This window comes from Microchirus variegatus, assembly GCF_963457635.1.
Source record: "Microchirus variegatus genome assembly, chromosome: 10".
Lineage (NCBI taxonomy): Eukaryota > Metazoa > Chordata > Actinopteri > Pleuronectiformes > Soleidae > Microchirus > Microchirus variegatus.
This window is the reverse complement of record NC_139811.1, coordinates 8,745,709-8,766,958: the sequence shown is the minus strand read 5'-3', so window position 1 is coordinate 8,766,958 and position 21,250 is coordinate 8,745,709. Positions and strand designations below refer to the sequence as shown.

The 21,250-nt window shown below is 41.9% G+C and overlaps 2 protein-coding genes across 2 annotated transcripts; both read right to left on the bottom strand.

Annotated features, from left to right (window-relative positions):
* Positions 1-1,894: 1,894 nt before the first annotated feature.
* On the bottom strand, positions 1,895-10,242 carry LOC310932898 (heme-binding protein 1-like; the record flags this gene model as incomplete). The annotated part of the gene is made up of 4 exons (XM_083896289.1): positions 1,895-2,072; positions 3,586-3,766; positions 4,497-4,635; positions 10,165-10,242. 4 exons carry the CDS (start codon positions 10,240-10,242, stop codon positions 1,895-1,897), a joined length of 576 nt encoding a protein of 191 aa, XP_083752415.1.
* Positions 10,243-11,939: 1,697 nt separating this feature from the next.
* Positions 11,940-14,077, bottom strand: fmc1 (formation of mitochondrial complex V assembly factor 1 homolog). The gene is made up of 2 exons (XM_083895996.1): positions 13,928-14,077; positions 11,940-12,356 (listed from the first exon to the last, which is right to left on the bottom strand). The coding sequence occupies exons 1-2, from the start codon at positions 14,045-14,047 to the stop codon at positions 12,153-12,155; spliced, it is 324 nt and encodes a 107-aa protein (XP_083752122.1). The 5' UTR covers positions 14,048-14,077; the 3' UTR covers positions 11,940-12,152.
* Between the last annotated feature and the right edge of the window lie 7,173 nt (positions 14,078-21,250).

Here is a 21,250-nt window from a genome sequence, read left to right as displayed (position 1 = left end):
CTCTTGCGTTTGTGTAGAAGCGTCACCTGTTCGGTAATTAAGAAAACTCTTTATTACCAACCTGCAACCACTAGTGCGCAGATATTTTATTTTCATTTTTGTTGAGCCTGCCCAGTACGCATTGTCAGTTAAAGTTGGATGTACATAACTATGCACACATCACTGTGGCTCTGTACTGATCTACATGAACTGCACAGAGCCATTGTTAATAAGATCAAGTAAAACCTGCCAAAATGTCTACTGTGAGGGAACAACCTATGGTCTGAAATGGATCGATAGATGTTACTGTGTGTGCTTATAACTAGGGATCCATGAGACTGGGTGGTTATCTGTTAAAGACGAGATAGGATAGAGGTTTTCAGGCAAGCGGAAGGGACACGTTCACCTGGATGCTCTTTAAATGTCAACACATTGATGATACGGTGTCGAGTGTGGCTAGAAACATGGGCGTCATTCATTGTGAAGATTGCAGCAGATCGAGTCGTCGATAGTGATCAAAGATCCATTGTTCTTCAGGAGAGATGGGACTTAATCTGTCCTTAGATAGAGTGATAGATTGTGAGTGTGGTTGTATGAAAGACTGACTCATAGTTAATGATGACTCTGCAGTTTGGCTGCTGGTAGGAACACCTGATAAAATCGCCAGTATCTTACTAATATATTTGCTATTTGATCCCACAATTAGACAGAACACGCTCCTGCACCTAAGTCCATGGATAAAACATGAGTTGTTTCCTTTGGGTCATTGAGGTAAATGTGAAAGTAGGATTTCACACCAAAGTGACAAAATAACAAATCTGAATGAACTGATGAGACAACAGTAAAGCAGCTGATGTCCTCAATCAATCAACAAACCAGACTTTATTTATATAGCACCTTTCATACAAAGCAATGCAACTCAAAGTGCTCCTCTTATGTTTGCTTTCAAAATAAATGAAAGGACTTCTGATGGACTTTGGTGCAGGGAGTGAGCAGTGAGATATCAGTATGCTTCAGGTTCCCATACAACCACACTTTAAATAACCTGAATTATCCCCTAAAGAGCTAGCAAAGACATGCTTTAGCATCACAAGTCATGTTATCTGTTTTTATTTACACATGTACGTCAGTGATAGCAGCAAACCAAGGTAATTAAAGGCAACATCTTTGCCTGATCTATAGACAATGAAACTCATTGATAAATGCATTCCAACCCTTTTTAACACTACATTTGCTTAAAGGTGCCATATGTAATAATACCAAGGTCTTTTAGGTTTTATTTTCTATCGTAACTGGCAACCCGTGGTTGCTCGGCAGCCGAGACTCTACTAACTGCAATGATTGGTAGACGGTGGTAGGTGGCGCCACATGCCAAAACATGATTTCGAAACAGTCTGCAAAATATTTTTTTTTTAATGCAAATATTTTGTCTGTACTGTTGTTGTTGGTGAGTTCAGTTTGTCATATGAACATTATTCCTGAGTCTCTGTGACATATTAGGAGGATTTTGTGGCCAGTTGCTTTAGAGTTATTACATAATGCACCTTTAAATAATCACTTTATCATATGGAGCAACAAAGCATGAGTTTCAGTTAGAAACAGAAGTAAAAGAAAAATGCAACAAAAGTGAATACAACTGCACCAACGATGAACCCTAAACCCTCTTAACCTCAGTGTGGCATCTATATACAGTATGTGTGACAAGTAATAGATTACATGGGTGAAGGCAACATGGGTAATGTGTGTGTGTGTGTGTGTGTCTGTGTGTGTGTGTGTGTGTGTGTGTGTGGTCAAACGTCATGTCACCATATTGCTCTGTCCGATCGAATACTGCTAGAGCTAAAGGAGTGAGAGGGTGTGTTGGTGTAAGGCTGAATAAAACGAGGGAATTCAGCACGAGCACTGACTGCAACCCTTACGGCTCTTCCTGTAGATACCAGACCTCGTTGCGGCGTCCGTAAGGCTTGAACGGCGGGTCGAAGCTACAGCAGAAGTACTGCTTGCGCTGAAAGGGGGCCGACTCGCCCAGGATGCGCGTTAGACGCAAGGCCTCGGCTCGGTACTCGCTCTCCCCGGCGAATCCTCCGAACTGACTGTATACACATGCAAACACACACCAGATCAAAATGTCATGAATAATGTGAGTACTTTCTGTTTCTCGATTGGATGAGCCGACTCACTGCAAATCAGGGGTCTCAAACTCGAATGACCTGGGGGCCACTGAGTGTCTAGTTTGGTCATTAAGGGGCCGGTGAAGTTAAAAAAGGGCCAACTTTTTGAGAAAAAGACATGGAAATAATAATATTTATAATGCTATTTCACATAATTAAAAGTGATTGTTTTGATATGGAACGAAAAGAATTGACAATATAAATGTATTTATGATGCAAATTTAACATAGTAATACAAAAAAAAAGAAAGAAATAACTAATGCTGGGCATGTTAACGCGCTAACGGCGGTTAACGTTAACGCGTTAATGGCGGTTAATGTTAACGCACGACGTGTTTCTGACTGGAAAAAGACGCATGTGACGTCATTTTTACGTGCCGCGGCACCGGAGTCCAGGCACCGTTTACCAGTTAGCACTGTTAGCTCCTTTAGCGCCCCCGAAAAGATCGCTACAAATAACAGGCATACCTGTGTACTGCGTATGTGTGGCTTTGTTTTTAAACTTTACTTTACTTTACTTTTACTTTACAGACTCATTATAACAATCGGGAGTCACGTACGCATGACGACACACGCCAATGTTTTTTATAACAGTAATAATAAGACATTTGGTCATAATTATCCCATTATTAAATGCAACATTCAATTACATATATAAATACGCTTATGGGGCCCGAGCCACGAATTACAGTGGCCCCGAAACGGCTCCTGGTACGAATTTTCAATTACAGTTGTCCACACTATTATTTATGTCATTTAAAATAAATGACTGTTTTTGATATTAATACATTAATTTTGCATCATAAAAGTGTTATTAAGTATACATGTGATATGATGCAATATTGTGAACAGTTTTTTTTCCCCCCACTTTTTGTTCTCTAGGCCGACCCCTTCTTGACCACAATAGATGCGCATTGGCCCCCAGGTCATTTCATTTTGACACCCCTGCTTTAAAGGTTCAGTTTGTAAAAAAGATCTGACATATAATGGTGAGACTGCAGATTGTAACATATGTAGGACTCACTCACTCACTCACCCATCCATTTCCTAAGCACTTCAGGGAACTACTGACTACTACTGAGATTTTTTATTGACATAAAAAAACATTTTCTATACACTATGTATAAAAGAACCCACTTTCTGTCAATAAACCCTCCTTAATGCTACACGATGCCACTATGTTTCTACAGCAGACAGACACTGTAGATCCTTGACATAGTCGTCCATTTGTTTCAATCTGCAGCCACACCATTAGATTTCACTAATTCTTACACACTGGAGCATGAAATGTACACTGATATGTAAAAAAGGACATGCAGCGGTGAGGTCGAGATAAATTAGCCCCTGGAGCAGCTCCAGTATTATCATGCTGCAGATCAGATTCACATTTTGGGAAGAATAACAGCATCTAAAAGCATTGTTATGATGACACATACAGAGCGTAGACGGTCATGCCAGGCCGCTCCTCAATCCTTATGGCGCCGTCGGTCGGAGTCGGGGGGCTCTGCTGGTACATGGTGGGGATGCGGATGCCGACGACCAGCCTGCGCGAGAGAACGCCGTCGTTCCGGGGGTACACCGTGATGATCAAGGGAGTCGCTGTACCCATGGACTCACCTTAGGGGACGACGAGATACGGAGACGGAGAGTTTAGTTTAAAGCGGTTAGAGAGGCTTTAATCTGTTCTCCTGAAAAGCAGACGACTCAAACCCAAAGGTCAGGATGTGTGTGATTTTAGTGTGCGAGCGCATAATGTCATTATGCAAATGTCAACACTGATCGCTTTAATCCAGACTGCTGCAAAACAGGCCATGCAAATCGCTCCATATATAAATATGAAAGTGATTAAGTAATGAGGTTGCAGGCCTTTTAGTTGTCCGATGCTATTTTTGTCTGTTGACCTAAAGAGGGGAGCATTATTGAAATGTGCTCTCTAATAAAGCCACGTAATAATAACTTCATCAGAAACAAACCAAACGACATATTTCATTAAATAAATCCATGAAAAACACTAGAGCCATGAATAATCATAACCAAATTAGCAGCCTCTGCTAACGCCAGTTATATTTACATATTAATTATTATATACTGATGTTCATTAATATACTCTCTATCTCTTAAATAAACACAGAATAAGATCAATTAATGTTGTTTTTCTGCCTTCATTTACCAAACATATCTCAGCTACATTTAAATCCAGGTTCATGTTTTCCCTCAGGGGCACTCCGGTCCTCGGTCCATCCCGGGATTGAACCAACGACCTTCCAGGTTGCAAGCCCACGATATGAGATGATAATGTTGATGGACAATATTTCCCACCAGGAGTGTTGACTTGTGAAGAGCTTACCTTGTTGATTGTCTCCACCGATGTACATGAGCAGCTTCTTCACCAGCTCCCCCGTCACTTGGTCAAAAGACCGTCCTTCAGAGGACACGGCAGCGTATTTGGAGGCATCGTATCGCCGCACCTCGAAGCTCACTCCTTCCTGTCGAGTAGGAATGGGAAAATCACTGCGACGGCATCTTATGGCATGTGCACAAATACGTAATGACACAATGCATTGACCACATCGTGCACCATAAACACACATCTTATGTTGTGTCGTCTTCTTTGGGGACGGATGCAGCGCAGAGTTTAAGCTCTGCAGTGATTCAGCTTCGACACACTGATGCTGACAATCTGCTCCTAAAGACATTGTTTACATTTGTGTGTGTGTGTGTGTGTCGGTCCTACCTTTGTGAGGACATTTGAACCATTTTTTGAGGTTGTCCTCACTACTATAATGGGATTTTTGAGGTTTAAGAGTTAGAATAAGGTTTAGGTTCAGTTGGGTTAAACCAGGATATTCAGTTGTGTTAGTTAAAGGGCTGTTTCACACAATTATTCCACCATCATTATGATGCTGCTGTGTCTAATTCACGTTATATTACAGAGTTGGATTAAATTTGACCATTCAATATATATATATATTCAGATCTTTTACTTGACAGAAACACCGTAAAGAGCAGGCTTTTATTTTTTATCTTACACATTGACTTTTTATCATTTTTATTTATTTATTTCAATCCCAACTTCCTCGTTTGTTGTGGGAATGAGACATGATGATCAAATAACACATTTATCTCTTAATATATAATATATCAATATCTTAATATTGTATATTATTTTGGTTTTCAGTGGCCCTTTATATATAAGAATAAGGGGCTCGGGATTGCATGACTGCATGTTCTCACTAAGAAAGCTGGAAGATGTGTAACCAAAACCTGGTCCTAATGAGGCAGAACTGGTTAAATTAAGGTTTAAGATTTAAATTGTGGTTAGGTTAATGTTAGGGTTAGAGATGAACAAGTTATGGAGTCTAAATGAATTTAAATCAGTGCAGTGTCCTAGAAGAATAGCTGTGTGAACCTGTGTGTGTGTGTGTGTGTGTGTGACTGCACACACGTGGGCGCATGGAATCAACATAGGCCAAATAACAGGATGCAGAGGAAACATATTTACATTCATGTGACACAGTTGTATCTACTGCGTTGCAGGGATCAGTGAGCAAAACAGCAAATAATAGGCAAGAGATGCATGGTCTTACATAACTACGCACACATGCACACACGCACACACACACACACACACACACACACTCACCCCCTTCCACACACACTTCTGTATGAATATGATGCAACAGTTCTGCATTAAACATGATTAAGTGATGTTAATGTGGAGCTCAGTCACTCAGCTGTGACCATGAGCAACATCTTAAATAGGTTTTAAAGGAATCTTCTTTCAAAGAATCTTCTGGTACAGCTTCAGCTATATATATGCATATATATATATATATGTATATATATATGTGTATATAGGTATATATATGCGTATATACATATATACATGTATGTGCATATATGTACACATACATACATATGTGTATATATGTGTATATACATATACATATATATATGCGTATATAGGTATATACATGTATGTGCATATATGTACACATACATACATATGTGTATATACATATACATATATATATGTGTCGATAGCATTATTATAGCCTTTCACTGTGTGTGTGTTTATGTAATGGTTTTGCGCTTTGGAATATAATTACATGAAGTTATTATTATTTGATACAACCAGTTAACCAGTTAGAAATTGCTGGCTGCTCTAAGATGAATGAATGAATGAATGAATGAAATGTTTTATTGTTTGTTTTTTTTCTTCCATTTTCTACTGCTTTATCCTTGTTGTGTCGGGAGCTGGAGTCAATCCCAGCTGACGTAGCGTGACAGACAACACTACCGCATAGCCATATTCTAAAACCAGCAATGGGGACGTCTGATACGATATACATGACAACCTTGAGTACGTACGTATTAATGCTCCACCTGCTATGGGCAATCAGATCATTATTATTTGCAGACCTCACTCAAGCCCATGTCACGTGACAGAGGTGGTGAACATCTCTCTTTACAGCATATTGCTTGTGTTAAGTGAAGAATTAAGGTCAAAATATTTTATTTTTGTCTTTTCCCATCTGATCCAGTGATTTTATGATATACAAATCCTATCTCATCCCTGGCAAAGAAGACAACAATGGAAATATGCTCGGGTGTAATTTCCACTGTGTGTCTCCTCTCTTCCCTAAAACACAATGTTTTCTTGGTGTTTAGCCAAACACTTTATGTCTAAATATCTTTGTCACACTTTCATCCACCTAATCCCTCTCAGCACACACTCCAGTGGAAACCCATGACCTGAGAAACCTGCGTTGAGTGTTCTTGTAATCAGACGCTGCAGCCGTCGTCGCTCGCTCGCTCCTCAGCGCGTACAAAGATAACACCATGTTATCATGTGGGTCTAAACGTGTTGAAGGTGGCCCGGGCTCCTGCACAGCAATTACAATGGTCGGCTGCTCTGTGGGACCGTCATTATCATTGTATTACGGCTCTGACTCCAGTTAAGCGGTGCAATTAATTTGTCTGTTTAATGCGTCTGGTGATCGTAAGCATATGTGGGCTCATACAGCAATAATTACTCTGTGCAGCCTGAACAAAGCACATGCGATGTATCATCAACACGGTGGCTGTTTAACTGCCTCGTAGCAAAAAGCAACACAATTTCACCTGTGTGTGTGTGTGTGTGTGTGTCATGTAAGGCAACTGCTCTGCATTTCGTGTCAGTTTTAATTAAGAGTGTAGGGTGTCAGAGTCAGGCGGGTGTAAGGCAAGATCAGGTGCCGGGATCTGATTTCAATACTGGCTGTTTAAACATCAGCCACGTCCAGAGATTTGATCGAGCACCAGCTTAGACTGTTCACCACTGGATAATTAACACTTAAAGGGAGCACGGATACGGCACAGAGTCTGGACATGATGTCGCACTTAGAAACCGTGATCCTCTTTCTCCACTTTCCAGCACATTTTCTTAGACAATTTCTGCAGTAAATGCAGTATATTTATTTGCTGGTTTCTTTGCTACATATGATAAAATAAATGATTTAAAGGTGCGTTATGTAATAAATTTAAATCAACTGGCCATAAAATCCTCCTAATATGTCACAGAGACTCAGGAATAATGTTCATATAACAAACTGAACTCACCAACAACAACAGTACAGACAAAATATTTGCATTAAAAAAAATCTTTTGCAGACTGCAAATCATGTTTATGTTTTGAAATCATGTTTTGGCATGTGGCGCCACCTACCGCCGTCTACCAATCATTGCAGTCAGTAGAGTCTCGGCTGCCGAGCAACCACGGGTTGCCAGTTACGTCAGAAAATGAAACTTAAAAGACCTCTGTATTTTGAATTTGAATGTAGTAACCACATTCTTACATATGGCACCTTTAAAACTGAATAATGTTGATTTGTGGACATACAAGACATTTGAGAACATCCTCATTTTGAGGTTTTGGAAACAGCTAATCGTTCCAATCCAATCCAACTTTATTTATAAAGCACTTTAAAGACAAGAACGGCTGAAACAAAGTGCTGTCCAAATAAAACATACAAACGTATGACCTAATAGACTTAAGAAGAAACAATAAAATACTGTAGAAAATATAAAAACAACACATAACAATAAACAGGTCATATAAAACTATATAAAACTATATATAAAAAAAGCATGAAAATAGGTTTTAAGTTGCGTTTTAAAAGTGGACAGTGAAGGGGCGTGTCTAACATGCTGTGGAAGATTGTTCAGGAAGACAATTGACAGATTATTTATTTATGGAAATAATTGCAGCCCTAATCTGTACACACACTGCCAGCTTCAACAGAAGTTGTTAGTACGTAGTGCCAGAGCAGCGTGTGTCACTCCGGGTCATTTGATTCCCTGGCCGTTTGGATGTCTGGAAGTCTCTTTGTCTCCTTGTGAAAAGTAAGCTGCCATTCAAAGACTGACGCACAGACCGTGGCCCCGTCGTGACATTACATGGCTTCGTGCACATTCGCAGTAGTGCACTCCAGGTCATGAGGTCACTGGAGAATAACCTCAGAATGGCTGTTGTTAGGCATTTCCTTCAGCGCGCAAAACACACACACACACACATACACACATGCGCACATCACTGAGCTTTAAAAGGAATCTGCTCAAAGTGTGCACACATGACACAAACACGACACAACACATGAACATAAGAATGGGGGTGGGGGTGGGGCTGACATGGAGAGGGCATGCCCTTCCTCCTCCTCGTCTGTGACGTCAGTTTTCTGTATCATTGTCGTCATCAGTGGTGGTCAGTGTATCAGTGTACACACACAGGCCATATCTGAGCTCAGTGGTAAACCAGAGACACAGCAGGGTCAGTTCACCTGTCCCTTTTTGGTTCCATTGCACGCACACGCACACGCACACGCACACACACCCACACACACACACACACACACACACACACACACACACACACACACACACACACACACACACACACACACACACACACACACACCTAAACCATCACAACTAAGTGCTTGACCCTAACCCTAACCCTAACTCTAAAACCAGATCCTAACACCAAAAAGCCCTTTTAAGGGGTAACAGAGTGTGAGGACCAGCCAAAATGTCCTCACTTTCCAAACATGTTTGTATATCTTTGTGAGGACACACCATAGACGTTATTTATTCCCTTGCCCCAACCTGAAACATCACAACTAAATGCATAACTCTAATCCTAATACCCCATTCTAACTCTAACCCTAAAACCAGGTCTTTACCCCTTAAACGTTGTGGGGCACAGACAAAATGTCCCCACAAGGTCAAAATGTCCTCACAAGGATAGGTTTGTACATTTCATTGGGACCTCACAAAGACATAAATACATGTACACGCACACACACAGACACACACCCAGACACTGGCTTAGGTTCGGAATTTGCATTAATTTCCATTCATTTGGACACATTAACCAACACCTTATCTCTAACCGTGACCATTATCAGTTAATGACTTTAACCTAAACCTGACCACACTTCAAATCTTAGCCCTCAACTCAACAGCTTCCTCAGAGTGAGGTTCTGCCTCATTAGAACCAGGTTTTTGTTCTCCAAGGTCAGTGTTTATGCCAGGAAATGTCCTGTGACTAACAGAGAAGGGGACAACACAAAGATATTGGCAACCTCTCTAAGTGCTCATGCTCTAAATCAGTGTATGTCTTATTGATTGACAGAGGACCTCTGACTGCTCTGACCTTTGGCCCCACACTGGGGCTCAGCCAGCATCCTTATAGGTCACACCGGCAATTAAGTAGCAGGCTGCCAGTCAAGGTTAAAGAGGAGGTGGAGAACAGCAGGCAAACCACATCATCACTCAGAGCAAAGTATACTGGGTAAAAGAATTCATGCAAACAGAAGCGGGAACGTTGTACCTTTTACAGTAAAGCAAGATTCTCTGTGCGTAAAGCATTTGGCACACGCGCCAAAAGGCGCACAGGAAAGGACTGTACATGAAAATGATGAAGTTGTGTGTGTGTGTGTGAGACAGGTGTCCTATCATCACTGCTGCTTACTCACCCTTGTCTCACTGCTGAGCAGTTTATATTCAGTCTCCTCGGTGCTTCCGAAGAGCGAATTCTTGAGCATGCCAAACATGTCGCCTCGGCCAGGTCCTCCTCTTCCTTTCTCCGCTCCACTTGGATCGCTTTTCCCTTTTTTTCCCTGTCGTTTCTTGCTGATTTTTTTTTTTTTTTTTAACACTCAACTTGGTCCAGCTCCAGGAGAAAGCTTGGATAAATACGATGTCACACGCAGCGATATCCAGATGTGGCCAAAGTCGGTGTCTCCTCAGAGGATGAGCGCGCGCTTGTTCCACTGAACTCAACAGAGGATGCGCGTTCTCTCTCTCTCTCTCTCTCTCTCTCTCTCTCTCTCTCTCTCTCTCTCTCTCTCTCTCTCTCTCTCTCTCTCTCTCTCTCTCTCGTTTTTATTGTAGACAGAAACTGGAGATGCGGACCTCTTTGGAAAGCGAAGAACAGCTCAGCCTCCACACTCACTGACTGCTCGTCTATCTGTCTCCTCCTCCCCCCTCCTCCTCCTCCTCCTCTTCCTCCCCCGCGCGTGTAGTTTCCCCTCCTCGCAGCTTATCACCGCCTTTCACTCATAAAGGTTTCACTTCACCAAAAGTGGGACATCAACATGACAGCAATATTTTCTCTCTCTCTCTTTCCACGGCTTATTAGCCACAGATGGGTTCAGGTTGCACTGACATTAAAAATACATCGAGTTGCATAACTTAAGTCTGAGGTGGATGTGAAGTCACCTGCTCCAAATCTCCCTGAAGAAAAACCACACAGTATCCTTCAGTGTCACACTCACACACACACGCGTCTGTCGCGACTGTCTGTGCCAGCAAGTCTGTGGTGTGTGTGTGGAGAGAGGCACATTTACATATTTGCATAATTCCAATGTTGACACAGGCTGTTTGTGTGTCATTGGCCTTTTTTTTTATTGTTGTTATTTAGTTTAGGGCAGAACAGACTGGTGCTCTCTTACTCACCGTGTCATTGTGTGTTGTTGTTGTTGCGCTCCAGGGTTTAGTCTATTTACATTTCTTCTGAAGGCGACATTAGTCACCAACTTAGAGTTAGAGGAAACAGGAAGGGTAGATTTAGTGAAAAAAGGGGGGGATGACATTTGCTGTCGATGAAGGGAACAGGCAACAGACAGAGAAGACAGTACTCACTGCAACATACGGGACACTTGTTACCACTCTTTGTTATATTTCCCACTTTTCCTCTGTCACATTACATTATGAAAACATGACAACCCTTTGCCTTGAAACCTTGCTGCAACAATCAGAGCTCACAACAGGAAAAGAACAGGTGTACTTTATCAAATGAATGATGGCTGAGTTCCATTCAGTTGCAGGTCCCGACTTACGGGAACTGAACAGTGCCATCACTGCTTTTCCTGAAAAAACATGTCAAGGCGGCCAATAGCTCGCTTTACTGCAAAAGCAGTAGCTTTTCAACTAAAGAACTTGTTCTGAGGCTGACTGGGGTCAAAGGTCAACCTTCTCAAACATCTTCAGCACAGGCACAAAACAATGAGCATCAAAATGCCCATTTATTCGTCATCCATACGTTTCATTGAGCTTGTAGGACAATTATTTTAGACTTCTTTAACTGTCTGGCCACTTGAAAACATTAGATACTGTATGTGTAATACTTAATCCATAAGTGTAATGCACATTTTCTTTTACCGGACTCTTCAAGTGCATGTAATTCGTATAAACAAGTAAAAAAACAAAGTGAAACAGCAATTCATATTTTAATTAATGAAAATGGGCTTACAGTTTGTTTTGTCGTGTTTTCAACAGTTAAGAAACACAAACACACATGATGAACGAGCGGTAGAGTGTAGCAGTCTGCAGTGGCACAATCCTCAGTCTGCAGGATTACAGTCAAAATATGTATACATTTTCAGATGTGAAATGTATCCATGCCACATGAACTGGCAACAGAGCAGTCTTTTCTGATGAGTTCCAAGACTCCTTCTTGTCCTCACTTCTCCCAGCCTTTTCCTCCTGGCTGAGTGGGCAACCTGAGCCCCACGAGGCCGGCCACTTCTTCTGGGCTGCGCTCTCCCTTGCCGTGGTAAAGGTTGTGCAGGGCCATGTGGTTCCTGGTGGATGCCAACAAACACAAGTACGTGTGCGAATCATGGTGGGCCTCCTGCTGGGCACGGCAGTACCTTTCTCCTGTCACCTGTGAGCAGGAGAAAGACAGCAAATCAGAGTATGATCCCAATAAATCTGCATTAACAGATAAAACTGATCTTTTTCTGTATTCAACCTGTATGACTTTAATGTTTATAAAGAAGGAGATAGCCATGACTCCAGTGGTGGTATACAACATAAACAAATGTGTATTATCACATGTGTTTTTCCCGTCATTACATGTGTCCCACTCCCTCCAGAGATTCACATACACATGATCAGGCCTTTGGGGGCTCTTCAGACAAATATGGGACAAATCCACTGCGACATGCAGCCAGTTACTTCCTTGCTGCTGTGCTTCAGTGATTACACATGCATCCAACCTCCCTGGTAAGCCATCTTCTCTCAAGCATGAATAATACAGGCTTTAAGCCAACATGTTTAAAACCCCAATGCTTCATTTCAACAGGCATCCGCGGAAAAGAGAAACATGAGGAGTCACAAGCACTTAGATGGACATGTGTATACCATTGTTCAAAGAAAGATTAATACAGCATTAGGGCTGCAGCGATTATTGATCTATGACTAGATTGAATGTCAACTATTGTGGTCATTGAGTAATCAATCATTCAAACAAGTTCCCTGATTTTTCAGCTTCTTAAATTAGAATATTTTCTGGTTTATTTGTACCATATAACAAAGAAATCATTAAAACGGAATCAATTTAGTTTGTGGACATAACAAGACGCATGAGATCATCAATATTTCCAGGTTTGGGAAACACTGATCAATATTTTTCAACAATTTCTGATATTTTACAGACCAACTGACTCAATTAATCGAGAAACTAATCGGAAGATTCATTGATTATGAAAACAATTCATTGGCATTCATTGAGTTATTAATACAGAGCTGAATCTGGAGTTGAAGAGTCATAGGTGAAAAAAAGGGAAAATGTCTTCAATGTTTTTCCTCACAGCAAATAAAAATGTGGTCTTTAGGGACCTTTATAAACGTTTTATTTAGATTATTAAGTCGTTATTTAACCAGGAAATATCCATTGAGATTAATAATCTCTTTGCACATTTTGCATAAATACAAAACAAGCAGTTAAAACATGGAACAAGGATGGATGTAAATATGTAATGTTGTAAACATGTAGGGGGATTTACTCCAGCACAAAGTTAGCTAGCTTTCTAAACTTACTATTTACGGTTCAACAAGTCATGGCAATTCATGCGAATGCAATGACTATTCAGCTGGTTCCACGTTGACGCAGAGAGCTAATAGTAACGATCATTTGAACACGTTCTGCTGTACAGTAGCTCTGCGTTTGTGCACACAAATTGAGCCATGCTACGTTAGCTAATGTTAGCATGTCCTTCTGCCCTATTTGTCACCTTGCGCTTAACTTCAAGTATAAATCCGTCAAGGTTGGAAAAAACAAAACCCCATTAACAGTCTGGATATATGAAACGTTCCTACATTTTACCAAGGGTTGAAAAGCAAGATGCATTTTCACATTATATGTAAAATGACAACGTTATTATGTTATGTGTTATCTTGCTAGCTCCCGTTAGCAATGTTGCTAAAATAGCCATCTGTCGCTTAGGAACTCGCCTTATTCTTACGAAACTGGTCCATGACATAGCCGTAGGCCAGCGACTGTTTGTACACCGGTCCTTGGATGATTCGTAACTCTTTTAAGATTCCTCTGCACACTCGCAGCGGCGATGCCATCTCTAATCTGTGTGTGGTCAAAGCAGCAATGCTGTGTGACTACAGCCAGGCATGCTCAATCCACCGCGCACAATCGATCAGACGACAGGCACGCATGTCGACCGCAGGGCGGCGATGTGTCACACTGAAAAAGTTTCAATCCGCAACACCTGTGTGAAGTGTGTTCCGGCTAGCGTTTTCCTGCGGCTTTTGGAAGGTAAACATTTCGTGTTTAACATGCTAAACAGGCTAAATTAGCCTCCAAATCAAATATGAACTTATAATTATAATGGAAACACGGAAACAACCCAGTTTCCGCCAGCGTTTCCTCCGTTTCCCACCGTTTGTTTGTGTGAAGTGTTTAAAAGTGCTGAGTCCCAGGGTGTCGTTATAATGTCAACAGTTTTTTTTCCTCCATGACATTTTGTTGTATATCTTTTTTTTTTACAGATACAGATGCCTGAGACTTGACAAAAGCTGGAGCAGAGACGTGGACGTGTCACTCTTCACCTCCACCTTTCTCTTCTGCCACACTTAGAGCTTCATCTACATGGCTTCCACCCTTAACGTCACCATGAGGTAATTTCAAAATGGCCATATTTTTTTGTTGAAAAAAAGACACATGAATTTTCTTTGAGAATCTGTCACCACCTATTTCTTATCATGTTCTACATATTTAAATAAAATCGATTCATTCATTCATGAATAATTAAATGAGCTAATTAATTTGTAAATTGACCCGCCAGTTAATGACTAACAACACAATAAATACAGGAATAACCAATAAAATCAAATGACTGTGTAACCTATCTGAATTATAGTCTAAATCAAATCTAAAGTAGCAGCACATGCCTAATATTATTGGTTTATTTCCTTAAGTGAGGCTAACATCTACTGGGTCATTATAATTTGGTGGTGATCTCTATCTCCTGCTAATGTTTGGCGACCTTCATCTGATCTAGTGTGAAGACCCTTCATTTATCATCTCGTTCTATATTTTAGAATAATTATTTTTGATTTGTAAACATATTTCAGTATCTGACAGCATCTCCTTAGCCCTTTCTTCTCTTGTTCTACTATAAATAACTACGTCATTGTTGCTACAACACCACATATGCACTCCAGTCTTGCCTGTTGGAATAAATGCGATCCTTTTTTTTTAAAGAGAAAAATGCAAATTCTGTCCTCACTTCACTGCAAACCTTTCCTATCCTACACATCATTGTCATCATTTGCATATCAAGTGAAGAAAAACAATCTCAGTAAATCAAATCACCATCATCCACGTAGGAGAAAAATCGACTGCAGCCTCTTTGGCTTTTAAAGGCACTTGTGGCCACCTAGTTTTGTTTGCCTCTAGCTTTGATTTGGACCACTTTTGAGCAGCCATCTGTCACCATGGCAACGCTGAGTTTGTCTCAGTGCAAATGCAGAGGGAAGAAAAGAAAGAAAAAAAAAAGATGCTCGCTTCCATACACCATGGACCTGAACAGAAAGCCCTTTTTAATGCTCTGTTCAATATAAGATAAAATAAACTGGTACTTCTTCACACAGAGAGGGAAAAACAGGTAAAAAAGCAGGGTCATATTTAATAAATAGGGTTCAACACTGACTTTTGTCTCACTTGATTCAGCTGCAGAGTCTAAATACAGAGAATTCACCTGCAGATGTGAAAATGTTATGTGTTTGGATGCTGTGAAGGCAGGTCACAGGTCATTTAACCAGCGTTTTACACCCAGTGTTTACTGTTATTTGAGCTTGAGTATTGATAATTGACTCTAGGGGGAGCCAGTCTCTTATCAGTTTTGCACACCGGTTTGCTTCCTCGACATTTGTTGAGAGGCACCCCCCCCCCTCTCCACCACCTCCTCCTCTCACTCTCTCTCTCTCTCTCACACTCTTTCAATGAATACTAATGCAGCGAGTGGGCCCACCTCCCATCTTTTTTTGCAGGGATGGGCGGGAGAGGGGAGACAGAGCAATTCCAGCTCAGTATCCTTCCTCATGAGGCGGGCAGTGCTTGACTCGCAGCAGCCCCAATGCCTTTTTTTTTTTTCTTCTTCTCTCCCTGAGCAATATTGATGATACTGTTGCGTTGCTGCTGCAACAATGGTCCAACCTGTGTGAGTGGTGCGTGATATCAGTGCAGAGTTGAGACAGAGAGGAAAAAGGACATCTGTGGCTTTTGTCATCTGGATGGGAAGGCTTTTTTGGGAGGAGAGACAGAAGAAAGCAGAAGGCAGCCGGGGAAGGGGAACCACTGGCACTCGCCAATCTCCCCTTCCACAGATAGACTGGAGACAACGGAGGCGACTGGAGTATTTGCTTTTATCTTTCGCTTTTTGTTCTTCTTTTTCCTCATTGCGCTGCTGGGAGGTGCTTTACCTTTTCATTTGCTCGCTCTCTCCGTCCTCTGTCTTCTCATCTATTTTGCCATTTACCTGGTCAACAATTTCCTCTATTTATGAGCCAGACGAGGAGGGAGAGAGAGGCAGAGAGACAGAGAAAAAGAGAAAGAGAAAGAGGAGGGGGATTTTTTTTGCCCCCGTTATCCTCTTTTTTTCTCCCCCTTCATTCATTCCTCCTTCCTTCCCTCACTGCTATCACTTGCAGCCCTTTCTATCCTTGTGCAGCCCACGCTTCCTCCTCCTCCTCCTCCCTCTGCCGCCTGCCTCCTCCTCCTCCTCCTCCTCTTCCTCCCCACCGCTCCTCCACTCACTGTCCACGCGTAACTTTGGCGACTTCTCCACTCTTTTAATTTCCTCGCAGCTTTCATAGAGACATTATAATTGGCTTGCTTCTGTTTTTTGTTTTTTTTTCTATTTATGCCTTTTTCACTTTTGTACCTTTTCCTATTTCCCCCTTCTCTTTTTTCCTTCTACCACCCTATGCATCTTTTTTGGGCGATTCTTAAATCTGACCATAGGTAGGTCTATTTAGTGTCCGTCTCAAAGTCTTTGTTCTGTTTTGTGTATGCGAGGTGTTTTTGTGTTGGGTTACACACCTTGACACGCACACACACGCACACACACACACACACACACACACACACACACACACACACACTGGGCTACAACCTAGCATTGGCTCCGCTCCCTTCTGGCTCTCAGCTGACTGTTGCCTCATACCATGTCATCATCACGTCACTGTCCCCCTCGCATACTATAATCTGTGTGTTTCTTTTTTTATTTTTATTTTCGCTCTCCTCGATCCAAGACCACAGTGACTCATCAAGCAAGAACCCCCCCTCTGCTCTGGTCGTCATCATGGAAACACATTTTGACTTTCTTGTCATATCTATGTTGCACAAAAGTCTCCTCCTCCTCCTCTTCTTCTTCTCTCATTAAAGTGTCTGAAAGGCCCCCCGCTGTCACACACTCTGTCCTCCTCACATCACGTCCGTCATACACGTTCACACACGTTTCCATAAAGAGAATATTGACGATCGACAGACTCGAGGCGTGTCTTGAGTTTCCCCTCGCCGAGCGTTTATCCGACGAAGGTCAAATTCATGAGCGACGGTTGCACAGTTGTTGCAAAGTGTATTTAAGCCAACACTTGTGCATTCTGTCGGAGCGTTAAAACTCTCCCCTCTCCTCCCTCTCTCTCTCTCTCTCTCTCTCTCTCTCTCTCTCTCTCTCTCTCTCTCTCTCTCTCTCTCTCTCTCTCTCTCTCTCTCTCTCTCTCTCTCTCTCTCTCTCTCTCTCTCTCTCTCTCTCTCTCTCTCTCTCTCTCTCTCTCTCTCTCTCTCTCTCCATCCCTTGCTCTGTCTTGTATCTTCCTGAACTGACTTTCATTCCCTCAGACAGACACACACACACTCAGAGAATTGGCTAAAACCGACCGGCTTCATCATCAAAAGGATTTTCCCTCCTTTTTTATTTATTTATTTATTTCTTTTTTACCTCTACCCTGAGTTCCACTTGTTTTTTCAAGCCTACATCTTCTTAAATCACCGTCTTGTGCTCTCTGTTTTTTCCACCCTCTCTGAATTGACCCAATTATTGATTGATCTATTTGTGTTTTAGTCCCCCCCCCCCCCCCCCCCCCCATTTGCGACCACTTCACCTCATTGACTTGACAGGAGTTGCCATTTATTTAGCATTTTGGTGACACCGCAGTTCATCGGCTGGACTTCTTATCCTTTGAAATTTCATTTGGCAAAGTGGAAGACCGCGTTGACTGTGTGAAGCTGAAACGGAAGAATTTTGCGTGTGTGTGTTTGTCTGTGTGTGAGCTACAAACGGAGGCACAGCAGTAGATGGATGCATAACAAAACCACACGGTTCATTTCCTTATTCATCTTCATCTTTTTATATTTCCATGTGTTTTTTTTATTTTTTAGTGGGACTTTTTGAGCAGCCGTCACCTTGTGATAAAACCACTCTGGATATAGATGTTTTTGTTCCTGTGGAATTACTCTTTCAATCCTGGATTTGGTTCCTAACAATTAACAATAATCAAAAACTGCTTTAAATTCCGGACATTTTTTTTTTTTTTTTACAGTTTTTTTTGTAATGGACTGATTTCAATATTTCTTTTTCAACTATTGAATCAGAATGGGATTTTACTGACACGGATTAAAGACTCAAGCAACATCTTTTGTCTTTTAGTTGATGTTTGATCATTTAGGGTTAGTATTTGTCAGTGTTAAGGGTTAAATAGGTGAGTACGGTGCTTTGAATCCATACATGCACGTCTTGGATGATATTAATATATCTTAATATTTTTGGGAATTGTGTGTCTGACATGGATTTACATGTGCTGTGAGGTTAGAATTTGGCTGGATATTGACGTATTATCAGAATTCCCTTGACAGTTTTCCCACCCTTTATCTTTTGTAGTGATTTTGACTATTTAATTTCATACATACATACTTTTTATTCATGTGAAATAAAATCACATGAATGTAATTTGGGGCTGTTAAGGTAGACTTAGCTCTCTGTACTTTAGCCTCTGACTTTAGCCACTTTAGCCTGTCCTATCACCTGCTCGGTGCAACTCCACGCTCTTTATTTAATGCAGCGTGTTTGTGTGTGTGTGTGAGGAATATATATGTGTAGATCAATAAAGTAATACACACGAGTAGACGCACTACATTGCCCTCTTCTCAGACTGACAGTATTTCTCAGCTCTTTGTGAGGAATGTTGTAATTTCTGCAGCCCAATTCACATTCACACCCACTTTCTCTCATTCTCATGAGCACACACACTTACAGACACACACACACACACACACACACACACACACACACACACACATGTCCGTCCGTCCATCCGTCACAGGTGCAGCAGCGATTGACCCCTTTCCTCTGATTAACTTTAGTATCATTCAGCTGACAGTTTGAATTTATACAGTGTGTATGCACGTGTGTGTGTGTGAGTGCACACGCTTGCACAGTCAAGGTTACAGCTCCCATACCTGTGAAATCCACCTGGGACCTGCACTCATAACCCACGGCCATTACCCATTCTGCTTGGTGCTCTTGGCACACATGTGACCCCTGTAGCCCATCTACAGATGAGCACTTAAACCCAGGGTAGTCTGTCAGAGCTGTCACAGCTGCCACGCTGCAAAATGGACGTCTCGGGGTGCAAAGTGCCTCTGACGTGCAGCTCAAAGCTGTTTTTTTTTGTCCTTTAATGATCACAAAAATAGTCAGTTGTTATGACCGGGCAAAAAGTCGTAGTCGTCGATGATGTTGAAGAGGTGGCAGCGGCGGAATGGACTATGACGCGAGCATCACGTCCCACTTAATTGTAAAACAGGCAGTTCATGCAGCTGATCTTTCACTCGTCTTCTCGAGCGTAGCCGTGTGCAAGAGTTAGAAATCACTGTCCAGGTGAACAGAAGGATGGACACAGCTGAGCGCTTCTACTCATGCAAAAAGAGCTAGATTACAGAGCGCGATGGTACAGACAATAACGTGCTGTACATGTATTATTTTTTATTTTCGTGTAATCCTCCATTTCAGTTTAAAAAAAAACAAAAACTTGTGATGTCAGACCCAAGTCTTTTCATAGAGCTTAAGACATTTTCCTGGCTCCGTTTTTTTTGCTGTTGCCATTGATAAACAAAGCCAGGAGAAGGGGAGACAGCAGGGGCTAAGGAGATTCATAATCCTGTCCCTTCCTGCAGATTCTCTCTCTGTTCCTCGCTCTAACCCCCCCCCCCCCCCCAATGTGCTGCCTAATGAGACAACAATACAACTCCTATGTCTGGCTCTGAGCGCTGCATATGCATTCATGAAAACCAGCAATAACACTCGATTTAGATATTTCATTTCCCACTAACTTTTCCCCCTTTCCCTGTGTGTGTGTGTGTGTGTGTGTGTGTGTGTGTGTGTGTGTGTGTGTGTGTGTGTGTGTGTGTGTGTGTGTGTGTGTGTGTGTGTGTGTGTGTGTGTGTGTGTGTGTGTGTGTGTGTGTGTGTGTGTGTGTGTGTGTGTGTGTGTGTGTGTGTGTGTGTGTGTGTGTGTGTGTGTGTGTGTGTGTGTGTGTGTGTGTGTGTGTGTGTGTGTCAGAAGTCAAACCTGAAGATGATTTTTAGCTCATGAAAAGCCACAGCGTGGTACAGCGAGTTAACACTTAAACACACCTCACATTCACATTACGTGTGACAGCCCCGTCCGTCATCTCGTTAAACGAGTGTATCAGTGTGCCGAGCTCCATCTAAAGCTCGTAACGCTCTCTGCAGTGTGTGTGTGTGTCTGAATCCAGCTCGGCCATTAGCGAGGTAGTGGGGAGCCTATGTGGGACGACTTTAAAAAAAAAAAGAAAAAAAAGTACATCTCCAATTTTTATTGGCAGTAGAGTCACTTCAGGCAGGCAAAATATGGGTCATGATCTGATATAAGAAGGCTGCTCAATAATTCATCGGCGCTGATTAAGAGCACTCGTATCGGCGCAGACGCCGTCCACCAGAGGAGACCGCTGTGTGTAGAGAAACGGCAACGTTTATGGCTTCTTTTGTGGGATTATTACGTTGGCCTTCTTTTGATGTTTTAATCTACTCTGCTCTGTTCAAGCCTTCTGTTTCATGTGTCGACTGTGAAGTGGCGGCCCCGCGTACATGTGATCAATGTGTTTGTCTGTGATTGTGTGTGTGTGTGTTTGTGTGTGAGGCCCATCAATCTATGAAATATGAAGAAGAACAATCTGTTGCCCTGCAGAGATTAGTTTATTATTCATTGACATATTTCAGTTAATTATTAAGTCATATAC